The 23201-nt window shown below is 29.7% G+C and overlaps 1 protein-coding gene across 6 annotated transcripts in view; it reads right to left on the reverse strand.

Moving 5' to 3' along the window:
* LOC143251120 (uncharacterized) overlaps positions 1-23201 on the reverse strand; it is a 74582-nt gene that overhangs the window by 46949 nt on the left and 4432 nt on the right. For all 6 annotated transcript variants that reach the window (XM_076502490.1, XM_076502487.1, XM_076502488.1 and 3 more), the window contains exons 2-7: positions 20906-21392; positions 13232-13379; positions 9445-9511; positions 9194-9275; positions 3681-3776; positions 2010-2081 (exon numbers count right to left, since the gene is read on the reverse strand). In XM_076502490.1, the coding sequence (XP_076358605.1) occupies positions 2010-2081; positions 3681-3776; positions 9194-9275; positions 9445-9511; positions 13232-13379; positions 20906-21211 (771 nt within the window). In that variant the 5' untranslated portion in view covers positions 21212-21392. The remainder of the gene's footprint in view (positions 1-2009; positions 2082-3680; positions 3777-9193; positions 9276-9444; positions 9512-13231; positions 13380-20905; positions 21393-23201) is intronic.

Here is a 23201-nt window from a genome sequence, read left to right on the forward strand (position 1 = left end):
TTTCACCTAATTATTTCACACTTAAAGATTTACGATACACCAACTAAAGTAAATACCACTTTTTAACTTTTGACTGATTTCAGCACACTCCCAACAAAACAATTGTGTTTTAAAATTTCCTGAATTTTTTTCTGAGGATAAGATGGCACAAAAAGCATCCTTGGAGGTAGAAAGTTATAATAGTTTTAATAAATGTGCTAATTAACTTTTGTACCTTAATATAAATGTAGTTTTATTGATATTTAGAGCAATCACTGCTTCTCTACATCACCTCTTACAGTGATGTAACTGGCTAAATTTTAGCTTTCAGAAGTCACAGACTACCATTCCATCTATGCATTATAAAAGCTCTTTGACATTCTCTTAAGTTTAAAAGCCATTAGAACTTTCAGTTCACTGGAAAATCATAAAGGGTCTGGAACAAAGTAATAATAGCTTTGTGAAATGCTGCTAGAAGTAAAATGACTGAACTATTTTCACTACAATTACAGTTCTGTTTTATTTTAAAGCTTTTTTATTTAATTGATAATATAAGTGTGATATAAAAATAAATATTTTGTAGAACCAAGCAAAGTATGCATTTTTAAGTCACTATGGATCCAACCTATCAAGTTTTGGTTTTTTTTTCAAAACCAAAAAGGTTATTGTGCTAGACCCTGTTTGCATTAGGTCTTAACTGTTTGAATGGAAAACATATTACATATTAATGACAATAAATTAGGTTGAACACTTGTTGCATATAAAAAACTTCTGACTATCAATTTAAAAAGTTTGTTTGATTACAATTTTGGTTTGTTATTTTTACTGTATAATAGTGATTGTAAATGAAATGAAACTGGATGCATTGTTCTTCAAAACGAAACAAAGATAAAATCTGTAGTTTTAGAAATAAAAATTTTATACAAAAAATTTAGAAAAATGTAGAAAGATAGAAACAGCAACTAAAACCTGCAACATTTGTAAACATTTTAATCGTTTCTTAAAGAAGTATATCACTACGAAATTATTTAAAGAAGTATATCACTACGAAATTATTTAAAGAAGTATATCACTACGAAATTATTTAAAGAAGTATATCACTACGAAATTATTTAAAGAAGTATATCACTACGAAATTATTTAAAGAAGTATATCACTACGAAATTATTTAAAGTATATCACTACGAAATTATTTAAAGTATATCACTACGAAATTATTTAAAGTATATCACTACGAAATTATTTAAAGTATATCACTACGAAATTATTTAAAGTATATCACTACGAAATTATTTAAAGTATATCACTATGAAATTATTTAAAGTATATCACTATAAAATTATTTAAAGAAGTATATCACTACGAAATTATTTTAAAATATTTTACTTACAGAAGCATGTGTGTGTGTGTGTGTGTGTGTGTGTTTTTCGTATAGCAAAGCCACAAAGGGCTATCTGCTCAGCCCACCGAGGGGAATCGAACCCCTGATTTTAGCATTATAAATCTGGAGACATACCGCTGTACTAGTGGGGGCACTTACAAAAGCAACAAAAACTGTATAACAGATTTATAAAGTTTCCCACCATTTAATCCAGTAGTTGTTTTTTTCCCAACATAATAAAACAAACCATACAACAGATGTATCAAATCAACTCACCTGGGTCTTACATATTTATTTTGCTGAGAATCAACAAGAGTTCTTAGCTCAAGCCAGGGTTCTTTAATCATATCTCAGATTGTCTTTTTCATTAAATCTTTTTTACCTATTTCATTCTAACAATGATTTTAAAATTAAGTATTACAAATTGATTTAAATAAGTTTAGAAAACCTGAAATATGTAATAAATCCCTTTTATTGTTACAAATATAAAGCAACCTTTTACTTTCTTTAACTGTAAATACCGAGTATGAGAAACTATGTGGTTTAGCAAATGATATGCAATAAGCAGACTTCCTTACCGTACGTATTTGTATTACTTAACTTTAACACACAACATATGAACATTTGATAAACTTATAGCAGAACTTACTTTAGAAGCACCCTGCAATTGACTTTCTAGTGTTTCTATTCGACTGAGCAATCTGTCTTCATCAATCAAAACCTGTAAAATAAAAGGAATCAGAGATTGTGTAAAATTTGTGTATATAAATCTATTAGTCTAACATACTTGTGTGAAAACATACACACATGGACCTGCCTGCAATACCCCTGTGGAGGGTAAATATAAAAATGTATTATACTGATCAACCAATGATGGAAGATAACATTTTGAATTATTTCCCTATTAACTAATTATTTGTAATATCACAAACATAAAATGGCATACTTTGTTATCAATCTCTCTTCAGTAAGTAAACAAGATCTTGGAAAACACATTTCAAAATAACATCTTTCATAATACATATATTATATACAATATTTTTATTCTGTATGTTCCTGGTAAAACATGTCAGAATATAAACTCTTAAGTCAATATAGCTTAGGTGGTGTAACCGATAAATACAAGCTTGTTAGAAATCACATTGTCTAATCTCACTTAGTTGCACAAAAACCAAGAGCATTTACTTTTCAAGTGAAATACATAAAATTCATCAAGTGTTTCACATCCTTCCAGTACATATTTGATAATCAGCATGGTACAACAGAAAACCCATGATAGTGCAAGTGTTACATCCTTTCTCTTCAACCAGTATCTCTTTGGTAGTGTACACATTAAACACAATCTTTGACCAGTGAGCCTCTGGTAGGGCACAGGTCACATGTAATCACTTTTCCCAATATCTCTTCAGTAGTGTACATATGTATTAAAAATGTATTAAACAATATTTCTAAAATATTAGTTACTGTATCATATATACATATTAAACAATGTCTCTGGATGTGTAAATACCAAATGTAATCTTACTATCTAGTATATCATCTTCAGTAGCGTATATATTAAATGCTATTTTAACCAGTAAATGTCAGGCAATGTATAAATCATACATAAATCTCTTTAAGCAGTATTTCTTAGATAATGCATGTATTAAACAATATTTTTCGAGTAGCTATATATCTCTGGTTACATAGATGTTAAAACATTATTACTTTTAGGGTAAGCATATTTTTTATTTACACTGATGTTAAATATACTTTGTAACTGTTTTGGAATTCAGATACTGAGTATTATTCACAGTACTGAGTAGTCGAATTAAATACTTCTTGTCTTTATTACAGTATCATTCAATAACATAAAATTTATGAAGATACAACCCTTACACTCTTCATAATTATTACAATGTTATTCAAATCAGTTTGATAATTATTTCTGTCGAGTTATATACTTTAAAGCAAACCACTCTTTGTAATTAAATTAATTATTTTGGGTCGTTAGCTCAGCATAATTACATTTTTTAAAATCATTTCTTTTTGGCAATTACATTTGTCTACTTCAATAATTTAAATAAATTCTTTTAGATAATTATTTCTATAAAATTAAAAATTATAAATCATTTTGAATAATAACAAATATGAAGCAAATATCCTTTGTTTTACAAATGTGATAATAGCTATAGAACTAATGAATACAACTTGACTAAAATAAAAATACATTTGTAATAATACATATTAACACATTACGAAATCCCCGAGCTGTCAACAATACTGACACAGGATAATAAAAACTTAAAAACAGTATTTAGAGAAGAAAGATTGAACTTACTTTCCAGCCACTATCTGATGCCTCTTGAGAGCTTGATACCACTCTCTGTAGTGTGGCCAGCTTGGTTTCCAGGATCTGTTCTCGATGAAGAGCTTCCTAAACAAGCAATACTACTTTATCTATTCTGGATTGTACCGAGTATTAACTTTCAAGTCAAAGGAAAATAATAAAGACCAAAAGGAAAGTTTATGTCAAACATGAGTTTTAAATTAAGTTTAAGTGTTACAGTTCATAAATCTAATGTTTCCAGATTTCAGATCAGAATTTAACATAAAACCAAAGTTAAACCTAAAACAATTACTTAATTTCCTGTTAAACCTAAAACAATTACTTAATTTCCTGAAGAAACTTTCTTAACTGTCATATACTGTTATAAAATTGTGAAAAGTTCTATTTAAATAACTGTGCATGGGTCACTCCACTGGTGCAACCCCACAGTGAAGAAGTGATGTTGCTTATAATTTACAAAATGACAATCTTTTACCAAATGGTACAAGTTTCTGCTACAAAAACAGCAGATGTGTTAATACAACTTTTGTACCAAAAACATCCGTGAAACGTCAAAAGCAGTCTAACTCGGACAAGTTAAAGTGCAAGAAAATATGCACATGAAGATTTAAATTACTTTTATCTACAATGCGATGTGCAAATTGCATTTGGATAACCTGTATAACCTATAAATGTATATGTCTTCTCGACACCTCTGAATATTGCACCTGGTAACTTTCCTATTTTGACATGAACTGTTTTGAAATCAGCAATGTACGGAACGTGAAAATTTGATAAATCTGATACAAAGTTCATGACAGTGTTGAGTGGCATTCTGTTGAAGGTCATGGCATGCACACTTTGATCTCCACCTGTACACATAGGGATAATTAGGTCACAGTTGAAACTATGACTGAATGATGCTTATTGGCCAGATTTGGGAGCCTCCAAGCTCTGAGGTTGAATACATTCTTAGAGACATTTTTAGCCACTGTGGACAACTTTCATAATCAAATTTTAACTGGAGTTTGTAGAAATAAGAAATCCAGATCCAACAACTTATAATATTAAGGTGGACCAAGAGGTTAGATATGTAATGCTAGTTAAATTTAGTTAAATACTCAAATCTTTTACATTTATGTGCATAATAAAGAAAAATTCACCGAATTACCCAATTACAACTCTTTTCTCATACAAACGCAAATGGTTGGAATTTAGGTTAATAAAGATTAGACTAATGTTAGCAATAAAAAACAAAAAAGTGTGTTTATTTCACATTAATTTCAAATCATGCAATGGAAAAAGCCATTTTGATAGATTTGATAAAGAACCTTCATCCATAGAAGGTTCTCTTTTATAAGTATGCATGTTTCTCATATCAAACATTCATAAGAACTTTATATAATGGGAAACTTATTGTCAAACAGATAACCTTGTAACTATGTGGTGTGTGTTTGTGGGTAAATATTACTTTAATAACCACAAAAAATGTCAGTTCATCCTCTCACAACAGCATTCAGGCAAGTTTCCAATGTTTTTATATATTCACAAAATTTCACAAGTTTTCAATAACCATTAAATCTTTTGTAGACAAAAGTAAAAATTTTTAATGAATATTTTCACTAAATATTTCTATGTGAATATATAGAATCAAAGTGTAGACTGCTCCAAGTGCAAAATAATCTACAAGTTAAGATTAAAAATACCTTTCTTCACTGAAAACTTCTCAAATTTCATTATCATAATCCCTAAAACATCCCAATTAAATTTCAAATTTTTTTTATGGTAGAATTTTATTTCCTTTACCCTAACTCTAGACAAAGTTGGCTAATTTGACCGACCTCGTAACCACCCTAAAAAAATGAAATAAATCTAAATTACTTTTTTCCTTTCTGACTTCAAATTTTAACAAAACTACATTTATTTATTCTAAATAACTTTAAACTCATACAATATAGATCTATTATGACTTAAATTCTATTGCTTTATTGCCCATTGAACCATGTCAAACTAACACTCTCATCACACAACTTCTAAATCACTTGGCAAAAGTGCAGCTCATGAGTATGTCTTGTGAACATTTGATCATTATCATTATTCTTTATTTTACCTAATCTAACCTAAGAAATTTGTAATTTTTGCCTTTTAGTTACTTTTATAAAAAAATAAATAAATGAATAATATGCATGAATGACAAGAAACATAGTACTTAGCTGGGTTTTCTTTTTTCTGTCAACTGTCAGTGAAACTTAGTCCTACTTTTTTATACTATTGGTACCACTAAATCATTTATTTAATTAAATAATGCAGCATAAGAACATAGAATAATAACATAGAAAAATAAGATAATGTCCTATAACTATCACAATTGTTCTGGCTTTCTGGCTGTGTGATGAGAAACATGGAAGATTCATCTGAGCTCATTGATGTGTTTCCCATACGAATAAAGTTTTAACTGGAAGCAAAACAGAAAAGTATACATATAGAAAACACCCTGCGTTACTTGTAGATTACAACTTTAGCTTTCTACTGGTTATAAATACTAATAAATATCACTGAGAACTAATTATCAATTTACAAGAGAGAGGGTGTGACAGGTGGGTGCAGCAAGTTAGGTCTGATTTTAGTTAAAATTTTCCTAATTTAACCCTTTCAGCAATGAATAACTTTTAATGTTTGGCATGGTGCTGAATATATATGTTTGATACTTCAACTAATTACAGTATCAGTACTAAAAGCATGATATCTCAGCAATGACTGAACAAAAGTCCCTGAAATATTCAGTGATTGTACCCAGTACTACATATGTTAAATTCAATACATAAGAATAACAGGAATAAAGGAAGGTTGCCTGTCGCGCTGAGCCTTCAAGTCGACTGCGTCGCCAAACACTGTTACCTTGTTAATTTGCTGAGATATCAATAAATTTGTCAAACTCCGAAAAGCAGCTTCCATCTTTACATGAATTTCAAAACAGTTATTCTCTCTCAAATCTACTTGACTGACAGACATGTTTTAAACCAACAGAGAGAGTATTTATTGTAATGTATAGGAAACTTAAGTTCATTTGCTCAATTTTGGCAAACAAACATGGTAGCTCACAAAAAAGGCTTGAAGTACGCTAGGTAAAGTTGTTACTCTGAACAGAAGTATAATTTTATTAACCAATTTTAGCTTAGTTAGAAAACTAGATAGGTTACAGTTATATGGCAATACTATCCTCTAAGTCCGATATTTTTAATGTTCTGAACAAAAATAAATTATAAAAAAAATAAAAGTATCTTTAAAGAAATCAGTTGATAGGGAAGCTTACAGTATGCATTTTGTTTATTTGCTTTGAGTTCTGACACTTTGATTTTATTGTTTTAGCATCAGAGAAGATCCAAAGTACACTAATAAAACATAAAACATTTGAAGCTGAGGCTGAAAAGGAATGATACCTTTAACTGTATGTTACCACATGTAGTCATTCTAGGAAAGAAACAAAAAAAAAAAAAACAATACTGAGTTTGTTTCATATTTTCCAACATTTCATTTGACTGTACAATGATAATTATGCTACAATAAATGTTAGGATAGATGAAATAAAATTCATCATAAAATTCTACCAAAGATAAAAAGAACTTTTGACATTCATGTAAGTTTCTAAAGGTTGTACAAATGAAATATGCAAACCTCAAGATGATAAAAAGTATTTTTATTCTTTTCATGAAAATCACCTTTTACTCCTTGTAACTCAACAATAACTTTGTAAATTCACAGACAAATTTTTAGCAATATTTTTTTTATTAAACATCTAACTTTTTGCATAAAAACTGACTTGTTTTTGTTTTGTACAGTTTACCAAATGTTTCTAAAACCTCACAAAGATTTACTTAGCTTCCTAAATACATAACTGTTCCACGGCCAGTAAAACTGACTGAGCCCAGCTGCATACGGCTGATGAAAAAAAAGCAGTCTTGTAATTATGTAGTGTTTGTTTCTGAGTAAACATTTATTTATGTAATGGCAAACTGTTATTTTTACAAAGTGTTCTTGAATGTTCTGTGTATAAATACTGACTATTGTTCTGAGTTGTTTGGTGTACTGTACAGGCATACAAGGATAACTACTTGTTTTATTCAGTACCCACATACAGAACAACACTAAAGGCACTGCCTTAACTCTGGAATATCAAGGTGACATTATTGCAAAATTTATTCTGGTTACAAATAGCAGAAAAACAAAAGAGAATGAAAAAGTCTACTCTTAACACCTATCAATCAATCTTCTACTGCAATAAATTACATGCCCTGATAATCACTAAAGAATTTTACCACATCTTATAACAGGTGAAAAAAAACAACAGATATATCAGGTTTGTGTCATTCAGGTACAAGTTTCATGCTGACCTATCTTTTAATATATTTAGAGGAAACTACAGTCAGTAACAGGACATTACTGCAGAGGGAAATATATTAAACACATTGAGGGGGAACTTACCTCAAATACTTCCTGATAGAACATTTCTGCCAAATGAAGTATAACAAATGTTGTTGTTGTTTTTATCAAATGTTACCAATCATATCATAAAAATATTAGATATTTCCAAATAAAACATGCACATTATCTGTCGTAATAATACAAAATTCATGAAGATTACAGTGCATGTTATATTTGGGAATGTAATGTATTTGGAAAAGTTCAACACCTTTAACACGGTGTTCCAAATGTATTTCTTTATCATTTGTGTAGAAGGTTAAAACTACTAACAGAATACGACTAATTTGTTATTATTACATGAATCTGATAAGTAAAACAAACAAGAATGTAATTTATTGATGTTTCATAACATGCACCATATTAAACAGTTATATAGAACTTTGCTTAGAAAGCATGAAAATATCACAGCTTGATTACAATTATCTCAAAAAAATATAAATATGGTTTCAAACTATCATTAACTTTTCCTTTCTTCAGTATTATATGATATTTAAAAGGGACGGTGAAACCGATACAAATGTTAAATTTAAGCAGAAACTATTTTCTCATTTTGAAATCAATTAGAAAAACAAAGTAAGTGTGAATGTTAAGCCTATTTTATTTAATTGATAGGTCTAGTGCATGTTAAACAACATCTGCATAAAATATTTATCCTAGCTAACAACACACAAACATATCTGGTTATCCTTAGAAATCACCTAACACTAGGAAGTAGTGCATGTTGTAATAACAAAAATATCCACATGTTTACACACATCTCACAGTTGAATTAGTTTATGTATCTATTATTAGTAGCATTAATAAACAAATCTCATGACTAAGCACGAACAATCAGCACATCACCTCAACACCAGTAATCATAACGTTCACTTAGTGTACAACGATGGCACTCAAACATTTTAAATTATCCACCCAAGTTAACTGACAAGGTAAATCAGAATAAACATGTTAAGAAATTTCAACAACAGCATTATACCTACATACAACAGAGATGTTCTCAGTAATAACTTGTTTACAGTAGAAACTGTTTAAGCAGTACACACCTGAAGGTACTGAGACAACTGGTAAAGGTCCTGTGTGGATATGGTAGTACCTGGTGAAGTTGAAACCACAGCAGTGGTTGGGCTATCAAGACAAAAACACAGTTACAAACATTCTTTAATGGATATAATTTATCAATTCTTAGTTTAAATCAAAATAAAAGATTCTTTTTCATTGTATGTTTTACATAGTAGTAACAAAATAAATGTGAATTGTTGTGATACAGTAGTATACAATACATCTAAAACTGTACCTTGCTTTTGCTTCCTTTCCATCAGGTAAAAACAGTTTTAGGGTTGCTACAATACATCCATGGGTCACTAAAATAGAAAAATCATTCCTTAATTAAAAAAACAACAGAAAAACATATTTTGCAACAGTATTTCAATTTAAAAAAAAAACATTCAAAATGATAAGGTCATAATATTTTATTCCATAATTTTATACACAAGCTTTTAATAACAAGAATATTATTATTATCTGTCATAAAAAATGATATATAGTAGCCACTTATTCACAATATTAAAGTAGGATCAGTAACATTCTGAAGAATTGTACAACAGTGAAAAGTAGCCACATCTAAGCATTATTAGTTGCTTACAACTGTAGTTATAAATTAAGACTAGTTATGTTTTCACAAAAATCAACAACTGAAATATACAAAAATTCAGCATTCTAATTGTATTTGTTTTTATTAACTGGAAACACAAAATCAACCAAAAAATATTTCAAACCACTAACTGTGTTCAAGTGTGTTCACATACTTGCTTCTTTTAAAACTCAGTTTGCAACAAAATATAAAACATTTGCACAAACCTGGTCTGATGTTCACAGTGGAAATGCAAAGAGCTCTTCTTGTTTTTTTCCCTTACAGTATAACTATCTAACTTTTAATTTAATAATCCAAAATATTTTCTAACATGCATTTACTAATTATTTAGCAATGTTATTCTTATATATGAACAGTTACATGCTTGAGGTTTTTTCTCTCTTTACAATTTTTTAAAAAATGAAACTAACAAAAACCTAATTTATGTGCATCTGAGTTTAATATTATTTCTAACTTAAGTTACAACAGTGAAAAATAAAAAAAGGAATGATCCTGAAGACAATTTCAAGCTCCTATTTCCAATTAAGAAAAACAAATGTCTTACTAAAAACAGGCAGAAGTACACCTAATTATATTCTATACTTAAATTGTACAAGTAGAAGCAAAATGGAATGTCTCAACCCTACTGCAGCTGCCACATCCAGTGCTGACAAGGCCTTTTTACCAGATACCAGGTTATCTCAGTCTGGGTGAAATACAAAAGTGGTCTCGACACTACTTATATCAACACATCACATACTTTATATTATACTTTCCCCTTAAACTGATCAGAACAAGGCCTTGAACATCAAGCATGGCAGATGGATTTTTAAAATATTAATTTTAATAATAAACTCATATATAAAATTAACTGTAAACTTTAATAATTATTTAACAACTATTGGCCCAGAAGTTAAATTTTGATAATTTAAATTTTTAAGTAAAAGACTGCCACAGATAAGCTAAACATATCTGTACATAAAAGATAAATTATTAATAAAATTAATAAAATACTATTTTATTAAGTTTGAAGTAAATCACTGCATTGTTTAGAAAGTTAAGTTTTTATCTCAATTTAAGTTTGAGAATGATATTCATTTAAAAAAAAAATAATGTTCAAACTTGATCCATTAAACCAAATCAAGTTATGATGTTCCTTTCAAAAAATAATGTTCAAATTCAACCCATTAAACCAAATCAAAATAAAAAGTTTCTTTTACAGGGTAATGTCCAGATTCAATTCATTAAACCAAATGAAGTTATGATGTTCCTTTTACGATATAATGTCCAAACTTAACCAATTAAGTCAAATCAACATTAACCATACTGAACTGTTTTCACAAACCAACGAGACAGACTAGTAAGTGTATGTGTGTACAAAAGGAAGTTTAGAAATCTACAGAGAATATATATACTGTTACTTAATCAACCATCTCTGATGAAAAAGTAGAATAAGATGCTTGGTAAACCTTTTGTCTTAATGCATTCTTCTAAATAAGATGGTTTACAAATTAAATACATGTGTGCCATTATTATTTCAGTAAGATTCACCTTCAGCTTAAAATGAGATCCCAGACAACCATTATATATTGTATAAAGCAGATATTTGAATAAACATTCATACTACTCAGGACAGAGAACTAAAATATTCACAATACCAGAAATCCTCTATCAGTAAATTCAAACAACTGACTTTTATCTTTAAAAGATCATAATGGAAATTTCTGGTTGGAATGAAATTGAACTTAATAAAATATTTTTTTTATCCTTACTGATCACTTAAAAAAAATTAAGCTTGAAATTATACTAAAATTAATATTTTTATATTACTAAACATGCATGCTAGATACAAATATGTCTACATTCCTTGCAAAAACTCAGAGAAATTAACTGTCTTCACTTGAACTGATGAAGACATCAAAATATACTGACTGGAAGCCAAAATCAGGACCATAGCAAGTGGGAAAGCCTAAATAGGTTGGAAGATTCATATTCACATTTAATTTATTTACACATATCAATTTAAACAAGTGGACTGTGTGCTGTTTATTTTGTAAATTTATCACCAACAAGTCAGACACATACTGTCAAGAATCCTGCACATACATACATCACAGTTGTAGTCAAGACTTCAATGTCCAAGACCAAGATAAAAAACCTGAGGGTTTGAGACCAAGACCTTGTAATAAATTACACAATGAAAATAAAGTAAAAATCAAAATCACTTGCATCAAACAAACTTTATTAGCAACTTAACTGCACATTTTTTAAACATTAACCCCACTCTTTGTTTTAATACTTCCTCCTGTGATAAAATATAACAACTGGCATCAGTAAAATCTGTGTGATCTTTGAAATCAAAAAGGATCACAGCATATCTATTAGACATATTGAACTTCACAGATAACCATTAATATTTGATGTAAATATATGCACCAGATGAGATCTATATAAACTTGTACTAAGCCTATGTGTAATGCAAAGTATAGTAGTAGTTTGTTTTGATTAGCATGTTTTATAACAGTGTACAGGCAACATGATGGTTAGTGACAAACAAATAGATGCACAACAAACACCAATGTTACCATAGTAACAAGGAGGTCTGGCAAATAAAACAATCTTGAAGCTACACAATTCTTCATGTACGCTGTTGTTTAAACTACATTAAACACTTGATAACTTTGGGTAGGTATCTGTTTAAATACTGTTAAAACTTTTATATTTAGCTGGTCTCCTTTTTGAAACCTGTAAAACAACTAGACTAAAACTTAATAAACAATGGCCTTGAGACAGACAACACAGACACACAAACCTGACAACACAGTTACAAGATATCTTATTGAACTACCATTTCTCAAACCAGTAATTCTTAACCTTTTCCAGTACCATTCACCCCTGCAAGTTTTTCAAAACAGCTCAATCAATCCAGTTTGAGAAAAGACAAAATTCTTTATCATGACTTAAGTATACATCAAATTACAACTAGAATATATGCAACATAAAATACATGTGACTGTCAAATTACAACTACAATAAATGATAATAACTATTGACTTTATTTTGCTCTTGAATCTGTCATATAGTTGATAATATTCATTCATCCTGACCTTGCAGGTAAATCATTCATCCTGTTGAGAAACAGTCTTAAATAATAAGAACAATTATACCACTGAACTTTGCTGTCGATAGTTGTGGTTTACATCCCTACATTTCTTTTTGGGCACCCTGAAATATCAGTGACAATTAACATTTATTCTTTCTTCTCAAATTTTACTCAGGCATGAGCTGAAACAGTGGTTAAGCTACTAGATTCCTTCTGAAGTTGAAGTCATTTCTACTTACAGAAAAAAAATTAGTGTATTTAAAAATGTATTTTCTAAAATTTTTCAAACATTAAAACTTGCCTGCTTTGTTTTAAAATTAGACATTCATAAAAAAAACAAACAACAACCTTTTCTAGTGTTTTCCACAACATCAACACCAAACTGGACAATATCCCCTGAGCTGACCTCTCTTGCTGGTGACTCTTCAGATCCTTTACTAAGACGTTGGTTGTTGACAAATGTTCCATTGCTACTCTTGGTGTCTTGAAGAAAGAACTGGAAAAAAAAAATTGTATATTGAGGAAGTAGAATAAAGAAAGTCTTTTATATGCACACTTTATTCTTATATGTCTGAATAAAAGATTAAACTCATGGTAATTTTGCGTTTGGTGAACATGAGAACAATCAAAATGATATAAAAAATATTTTTTACAGCCATGGGTATATTACATAACAAAGAACTATAGGAAAAGTTTCTAAGCTAGTAGTGTGTACAGAACACAAACTTAATGATGGTGAGAGAAGGGTGAGAAGACCTGCTTCATGGCTGTTTAATACATTAGCTACAATTCCACCCAAAAGGTAGATTTACAAAATAAAGTTTCAATACTTTCTTCAAACTGAGAAACTTCTTTTAGATTGATATGTCCATTTGATTTGCTATAGCTTAATTATAAAATATACACAATCACATGCATGCATATCTATACACACACACACACACACAGAGGAAATGAAATACTTTATATTCTTTCTATCAAAAGTCTTACAGAAAACAATAGACAGATAATATCAAGTTAATAGCATGTTTTCAGTCAATTCTTCTCACAAACAGTGATTATCCTTGTACAGGTAGACGTTAAGCCAAGTAATACAAACAAAGCTATATATATATATATATATATATAAGGCAACAACAAGTATGACAGCATAAAAATAAGGTGAATAACTTCCCTACTGTTTTTCCAAAAAGAGTAAGAAAAACTATTTGAAAACTTGTATGTTTATCTCATAACTGTTTAAATAAAAAATAGTACAACTGACTGTTAATGACAGTGTACTGTACCACTTTTTTTAAAAACTTAAATTAATGATTCATATTAGCTTGGTTTTTTTATACATGTGTAAGAATATCTTATTGGATTGAGCCCCCCCTTATTAAACACAGATGGTTTCACAGTGTGTCCATATTGTGAGAATGAAGTGATGACTCATAATTAAAGAGGGTGAAACCAGAGAAACATGATATCTACTAAACTATACACACAGGATATCAGTTACAACAAGCATGTACACTACAGTGGCATGCTGATATACTAAAATATAGAACAATTTAAAAGGCACATTTTTCTTATTTAATACTCCTTATATCAGTATCATGTTGTCATTTACCTAAACTTAACCAATCTGTCTTTGGAGTTTCATAATTTATCAAACTGTCAATTCTTTTTATTTTGTTTGTGTGGAAAATGTTTCGTATTAAACATCTTTACTTGAAGTATACCATCCAAGTTCTTTATTTTATAGGTTACAGATTTTATGTCAAAAATTAGTACAGTTTGAACTGAAGAAAAAGAGCCAATGACAGGTATTTGTTTTTAGGATAAAAAATTTAAACCAATTAAAGCAGAAAAAATGAAATAAACTATTTATTAAACAAAGAAAAACTTCACGCTTCAATATTCATAATATATATTGGTATAAAATTACTGGAGTTTCTAAAGCAGTTGTATTACTTAAAAGCCTATAATGTTTGCATTTCTATAAATATTTCTTCTATCATACTGAAATACTATTTACAGATAAGAATTTTACTGTTTGATACAAAACTTTTAACACAACAGAATGAAGCTTTTAGAAATAACAGATAAATGCTATATGTGAACAGTATTAAGACTAAAGAAAATGTAAATTTTCAATTAAAAATATTTAAGGAATGTTAAAATCAGGTCAATTTGTTTTCAACAATTATCTATATCCCAATAATCTCTGTAAAAGCACACAGTATGAACTATCCGTTTGTCCAGAAAATTATAACATATGTCCCTACTCACATTCATGAAAGTATACAAGTATAAATGGACCCAAAGTTTGTGTTCATTTAAAAGGGCACATTCACAGTCTTATTAAAATAATACAGTTCTTCATCACTGACATCAATTATGTTAATCTTAAAATAAAATAGAGATACCGCAAAAACTTCCAACAGCTACCAATTATCAGGTAAACAATGCTGTTTAAAAACATGAGTATATCATAAGAGATGTTACTGCATATTAAACAAAAAAGTCTCAACTAGATATTACAGTTGCTAACTGTTTTGGTATAAGAAAGGAACAAAATTACTTAGGTAAATGTTAATTCATTCTGTTCACACCTGATCATACTGTTTCATAAAACTTGTACAAAACAAGTAGAAATGAATTTTACTCTAATGTTAATGCAGTAACAGATAAAAATTTAATTTAGGGTCTTTTGAAGCATATCCGAATCATGTATTTTTTTTTAAATTTCTACAATAATTGTATATTTTTGAAGGGAAGGTTATGATATACTAAAAACTATGTCTTAATGCTAAACCGATTCAGCTACAAATTAAATGACCAATTCCTCAATTTTCAACGTAAACTGTATTACAACTAAGAATGTGTATTGTAAGCTACTTTGAAGATAATCTTAAATGCATTTAAACTGTTTCTCCTCATTCCACCATTTGTTCAAAAACACCATCTGGACATTGTCTATATCTAAGACCCAGAGGTAATCATATTAAGTAGCTACTTAAATGACGAGGTAAAACAAAACAAGAGGACTATATTCGCACCCTCTTATGACATACAAAGAGACTTGAGATAGTAGTTGTAAAAAGATCTGGGCTAGAAGGATGCCAATATCCACATCGTTGTTTTAACGCATGGCAGGAAGCCAACCTTTTTTTTTCTTTAAGTATAGTAATCTATTCTTAGCAGTCTGTGGAACGGGACAATCTCTTGTATGTATATTTGTTTCCGGAAATGTGTGGGGTGTACCATTAATGATCCCACCGTTGATAACAGCAACTGTTGTCATTGCAGGATTGGAAAGGTTTTATAATATAATTTGCTTAACACATGTTAGATGTTAAAAAAATTACTACCATTGCACTAACAGTTTACCAATAAACCTAGTTAAAGTTATTCTATATTTGTTGTTGTACAACAAAATTATTTTCCAAAACTTAGATATTTTTGGTTGCTATTTTTCCATAACAGTTGTGGTTATTCTTCTTCATCACAATTAATGTTTCTTAACCCTTAAATGGTGGCCATCATCAATTAATACTAATACCCACAACATTCCCACTGTTTAAGGGTTAAAGCTCAAACTCATTGTTAAAATGCAACTCCAAAAATTTTTGTAGCTGAAGACTTCCTACAGTTTCTCAAATACATTCAAGTTATTATACAGATCAGTTTAGTAAAATGCTTCTAGTTTCCTCCATGAATTCACAACTTCTAAATTTTGCACCTTCCCTAATGCTGACACTGATTGTAAACATTGTTCATTACTGCTAATTACTTTCAGACTGTGTGTGTAGAAAGGATACAACAATTTTTGCATTACATTTGGATATCAGAGGCCTAATTCATGACAGCAAGAAATATGAAACAAATCTATTTCATGCAAATTCCATTTAAAAATGTTTACTTTTTTTCTCAGTACCATACAAAGTATTAATTAGTTTTTCATGCTATTAAAAATACTTATTTTTTGAGTGCTAAGAAATTCCACAACATTTCTTAAAAGTAAACATTTTTTAAACTAGTTACTGATGAACAATGTAAGTGATATTTTTAGACAATGTAAGGTCACAAATTTTGAATGTAAGTGTTATTTACAGAAAGAGTGATTCCAGAACTTTGGAATATAACTGGTAGTTATAAGCAATACAAGAGAAACTGTGGACCTTAAGTGGTATATTTAGACAACATAAGACAAACTCTGGAATGCAAGAAGTATTAACAGATAACACAAGACAAACTTAGGAGCATAAAAATGGCAAGATTAAGGTTTAGTGAGACCCTAGGCTCAGTTAATATTTGGGAATAGTAATAACTCACTTTTGACTATTTGCTAGTTTTATGGACCACACTTTTTTATTTTTTGGTGGCTGGAAGGGCTCTTGTAAGGCCAGGGCCATAGTTGACTTGTGTGTTAACCTGATACCAGGTGTAAGTGATATTTTTAAACAATGTGGGAGCAAAACTGCAATCTGTGATAGCACACATTTTTAAGTAGTATCCATTTACTGATATGTAAAGTGCTGGCTTGTCAAGGTTAGCTAATTATTGAATTAATTCGTCTCAGGACTTTTATCATTCTGTGTTTAGTACTACATAATTTTACATGACAGTACAAGCAGACAGCACTTCTAACACAGAATAAGACTTCAAACTGATACTGTTGGGGCTAAAATAAAACAAATAATAAACCAAAGTGATAACACATGAGATGTCTACAATATAGCTGCCAAGTTCTGGATATGTGATCAGTATCATTATTCAATTCTAATATTATAGTTATATTGCCCCTATCATTGTCTAATAGAAACCAATACACTATAACACTTTATGTTTATTCTAACATACCAAGAAAATACATGTTCCAATACTACTTTTAAATTTTTCACAGATTATTTAAAAAAAAGCATGTGTAAAAACTGACAAAAGCGAAATTCAGTTCAATCAAATAATCAAAAATTAAACGTAAATGTTCAGTACAGAAACCTGTAGTGAAAGCAAAGCTTACAAACAATTACTAAAAGCAATTATCAAAGAATAACATAAACACTCAGGTGTCTCTAACCATGTAATTTTAACTTAGAATACAATTCTGAATCCTATCTACAAAGTTTACTGTAAAGAAAAGATAACACTTTTAGGCTTAGAAAATACTAGCATGGCCTTGCTCTTACATAGAATTAATCCTACTTAAACCAATAAACAGTTACGGATCATGAATTAGTGTCTGCTGAGGTCTTGAGTTTTCTCATACAATGTTTGAAAAGACTGATTCATGAAGAATAATTATTATTTAGCCATTATAATGCTAAGCAAATAAAAGATAATTTGTGACTCATATTTCTAAACTTGTATAACTACTGATAAAAAAAATAGCAGAATACTTTCTATCAAAGCAAAGTATCAATTCTGATCTAGACTTCATACATTCATATAAACTGGACATTAAACATTTATATCGAACTGAGCACAATTTAGTTTCCTGCAGACGTACTATCTGTACAAACAATCAGCTGAAGTACTGGTTGCACATGTTTGTCTTGAATTTTGCATTCTTCTAAGATACAGTTTTGTTTAAAAAATCTTACAAAGAATTTTATAAGCACAAAATGTGCTTTTTGTGATCAATTTAACACATGCATGTTGCTGCTAGGTGTTCATGCACAAGTGTACATGTACATTATAATGAAAGTTGTTTACCCGACAGATTTGCAACACATCACTTTACAACACTAAATAAAATGAATAATTCTGCAACATTTACACTTGTAGAACAGGTACTTTATTTAAGCTTCAGGCTTTCATAGGCAGCTTGCATTGGTTTTCAATTATGTCTTTATGATATATAAAGTATAAGTTATGTACAGTTTTTAAATTAGGTAACTATGAGTTTGTACATTCCAAACTACATTTTAATTTTAATGTCACAAATTTACTTATTTGAAATTTTTCTCTAAGTATTACCTAGCATTCATTATTTTTTCATTCACATACGTGCACTTCTTACATTATTGATGACTCATTCTCAATACACATAAATAAACAGGTTAATAATTGAGAAATAAATAACATTTATTTACACCATGCTTACTGACATTATTAAATTTAATAGTTTATTCTCAGTACCTTTGTTTCCTTGTGGTTTTAAAGGGAGATGTTTTGCATGTATAACTGAGGAGTTTAGGACTGACTTTGGGATATTATAGTTTAAAAAAATCATATTCCTGTATCCCAATTATTTTAAAAATCTCTTCAAACCCACTTAAAAAAACCCACTAAATATTAGGTGGTCATTCTTTGTTAAGTTTTTTATTTTCTCTTACTATTTTACTATTACTATTATTTACTATTACTTGTTCTTACTATTTGTAACAGAATAACAAAGTGAACTACCCATTTTACTTTAATAAGCTATGTTATAGTTCTTCCCACCATGCTTACAGAAAGCTTACATTCAGATGCATTTCTATTATTCTGTATTTTCACTTACATTTAGAAAACATTATCACATTAGTCCAAGTGAAGCATGTGTAATTTTGAGCACATCTGGCTATAATGTAAGCAGCTGCAATACTAGTTCTTTGATACTGTATTCATATTTGTATGATTCAAAATAGCTTGTTGGATTTGAGTTTAAATTGTTTCTTACAAAAAAAAGACCATATAATATGTAACCAAACTACTGAAACTCATATAACAATGTAAACATTTCAATAATCTTAAAATTTCAATTTTGCAATAAGCAAGTAAAAGATCTCTAAATAGATAAGTAACAGTAATAGTATATTGAATTAACAAGTCAGAACAGATTTAATTAATTTACAGTGTCATTCTTTGTAACAGTTTACACAAGTTATGAGATTAAAAATATAAATGTAAAACTAACTAAAACATGTAGAAGCCTATAAGCCTACTTTACTCAAAAGCTTTAGAGAGAAAAAAGATCATCATTAATCGACTAGCTTATTTGAAGAAGAGTTTTGTGCTAACTGCTTTAATCAAACATATTTATTAGAAGTGCTTGTACATTTCCTAAGGACTGCAAAATATTTTAAAAAGGAGACAAGCAATTTTGATACACCAAACAAGTTTGTGTGACATGGATTTACCTTCATTAAGGAAACAAATTATATACAGCAAAGTAAGGGACAAGTGTTAGTAATGAGAAATATATAATGATTTCTTTCATAACAACGATGATCAAATATGATCTTCCAGAAACAGTAATTTCTTTAGTACACTATGGACATACATAATGTCCACAGCTATTACATCAGTAACTCTCTGAATTAAAGTAACATCATAATGCAGTAAAGAAAAAGTTGTAATTTGTTGAAGTACACAGTTTTACAGATATTTACAATAATTAAAATGAAATAGAATACATACAACACAAGAATCATACATAATGCTTTACATGTCCAAGAATAAAAATACCATGTGCACTTTATGTGTGTGTATAGCCTGTTCATGTGCTGTTGAATGGTTGAAAGATATTTTGTATTTTTAATACATAATGAACTTAGCAAGTCTTCCTCTTCTTCCAGTAAAAAACAAAGTATTACAATATTTTAAGTCATGAACAACATTGAAAAAAATCACTGTCTGGAAATCAAGTGTGTAGTAAAAATTACCATGATACATTCTGTGTATGAAACTGACTTCAAAGACTTTCCAGCAGCCAGTTAACTTGAATAAAAGAAGAGTTTTCCAAGTTGTTGTTTTTTATTTACTAGTGACTTGAATATGTTTAATCAAACTAACTGATTGATATAATTAATGACATAGTCAAAATAATTACATTAATTGACTGAAATCAAAAACAGCAAAACCTTACCTAGAAGTTTCTAATTACATATACATGTACATGCTTAGCATAATAATAAAAATAACAACCTATCATATGCATCAAATATCTCTCCTGAAAAACAAACACCAACCATATTTCTAACACATTATACTCATATGACTACAGTATACAAGGAGATTTAGGTTACATTCAAATACAGAACATCTGCTTACCTTGCCATTTTCGTACCACAAGAGAGCATGGTTCCTCGACAAGACTTTACAATCAAATATTGCATTATTTGGAGCAGGTCGACACCTCGCAACAGATCGGCCCACTTTCACAGGTTGATCTAAAATAAGATGCCTTTCTTGAAATGGGTGAGAATTTGGCCGACTAATCAGGATGGCTCGAGACACCATCGGTAGGGAAGTCCCCACTGTCTTTTCTGCTTCATTGGGGTTAACTTCACCTATCTGAGTAGCCGTTGTTCCCGATTCAGTATCCAGGTCCAGTGGGTCTTTGCGACAGACAACCATGAAATCTTTCTTTCTATGACTTTGTCTTCAAGTCAAGCGTGACGACTTGATGTTTGAAGAAAGTCATGAACTACCTTCCCATACTAGTTTCAGAAGCCAGTACAAGAAAAAGTATTCAGCAAGTCCACTTCACCTTCTGCCAGTCAAACATCTGAGTCAGGAGATGGGCACCTACTGCTCACTACATAAAGAATTGACAAGATATTTTATCTACCACAAGTTTTGAAGAGTAAATAATTCTTTCCTGAAAACAACCTGAAGTCTCTTCAGTAATAAACTGAACTTTACAGTGTCCTCCATACATGTACATAAATTAAAAACAGGATATATCTCTATGCAAATCAGATATTAATACTTGTCAATTCTTAAATAACAAATTTTGATACTTTGTTTCTTACATTTCTTTTGATAAAAGCTCAGCCACAAAGAATCCAACACAACTAATTAAGCCAGTATTCTAGAAACTGGATTTGTGAAAATGGCACAGAAGGAAAATGTGACAGATGAACATATGCTGGAAATTTAATTTTTTGTTGATTCATAGGTTAGTTATGGTTTAGAGTTTCAGTGTAAACTACTGTAGTCTTAACATGGTCTCTATTTATACCACTTAAAAACTTTCCTTGAAATTTTGCTTAGCTCTAGAGTAGTGGTATCACTACTAATTTTATATTAAATATACTTTATATTCTGTTTATTTCTACAGTTATGCAGTCAGTGGTGTAGCTACTAAACACACGACCCACACACACATAAGTAATTTGGCCCCCTATATTCATTTCCCTGTAACTTGTAGTTATGATTCTCACTGATTGATACAACTAATTTTACAAAATAATGTAACAGTACTTTATTTTCAAACAAACTGTACATTTATTTCCTTGTCAACAATTTCGTGGGCTACAGGAGCATACCTATGTTTCTGATTATATTTTCTACTACCATTATACTTTTTTCATTTGATAGTTTGCTTTGTTCTATAGTTGGGGTATTTTCTATTTAATTTTCTTGGTTAGTACAAAAAAAGATAGACTGGTTCAAGTCGAGACAATTTCATTAAGAGTAAGAACAACTAATTTACTGAACGAGCTGACATGTAAGATTGGAAATGATTATTTATGGAAAAATAAAGAGCGAGTTTGAAATTTTAATTTTCTTAAGGATTGAGTGTAGAGGGACAGTCATGAATGAACCAATGACTCCTCAGTGTTTATATATTATGGTAATGTAGTCACTACCTCTTCCCAACTGCAAATCTAATCATACTCCTATTAGCATTAAATGCAAGGGATACTACAGCATCTTGGTTAGTGAGAGCTTTCTTATATTAGGTGAGAAAACAATCCTCTACAATTTCAAAAAACAATGCCATTCTTCTATATTCAAGAGTTAGGAGATTAGTGTGCATTTTTTTTATAGCAAAGCTACATTGAGCTATCTGCCCAGTCCACTGAGGAGAACTGAATCCCTGATTTTAGTGTTGCAAATCTGTAGACTTGCAGCTGTATCAGCATGTGACTAGGAGATTAGTAAAGCTATCTACTGGATTAATTAACACAGTGTTCCTCAACCCATGATAAGTGTAAGCACAAAGTTAAGGTTAGCAGTCAGTTTCTAGTTTAACAATTTAAAATTATTAACAGTTACAGACAATCTCAGTAGTTTTGCTATGATAAAGGTTGAATGAGTTTGATGGCAACAGTTTTGTTACTTGTGTAACTGGAATCAGAAATCTTAACTTCAATGAGTTGATTATTTTTGCAATATTAAATTTAACTGTAGTTTTATTAATTCATTTTGACACAAACAGTAATGAAGAAACTTCAACTTCATTATTTTTATAACAATCAATGTAATTTGAATTTCAATTCACACTTTCGTAACAGCTTTGTTCATTTTGCATGACCTTGTAACCATGAAGATATACTCAACTTTGAAAGTCCTGACTTTAGCTCCAAGATATTTGGCAAGCTTTCAGTAAACATTACAA

Source organism: Tachypleus tridentatus, chromosome 5 (assembly GCF_004210375.1).
Source record: "Tachypleus tridentatus isolate NWPU-2018 chromosome 5, ASM421037v1, whole genome shotgun sequence".
Classification (NCBI taxonomy): domain Eukaryota; kingdom Metazoa; phylum Arthropoda; class Merostomata; order Xiphosura; family Limulidae; genus Tachypleus; species Tachypleus tridentatus.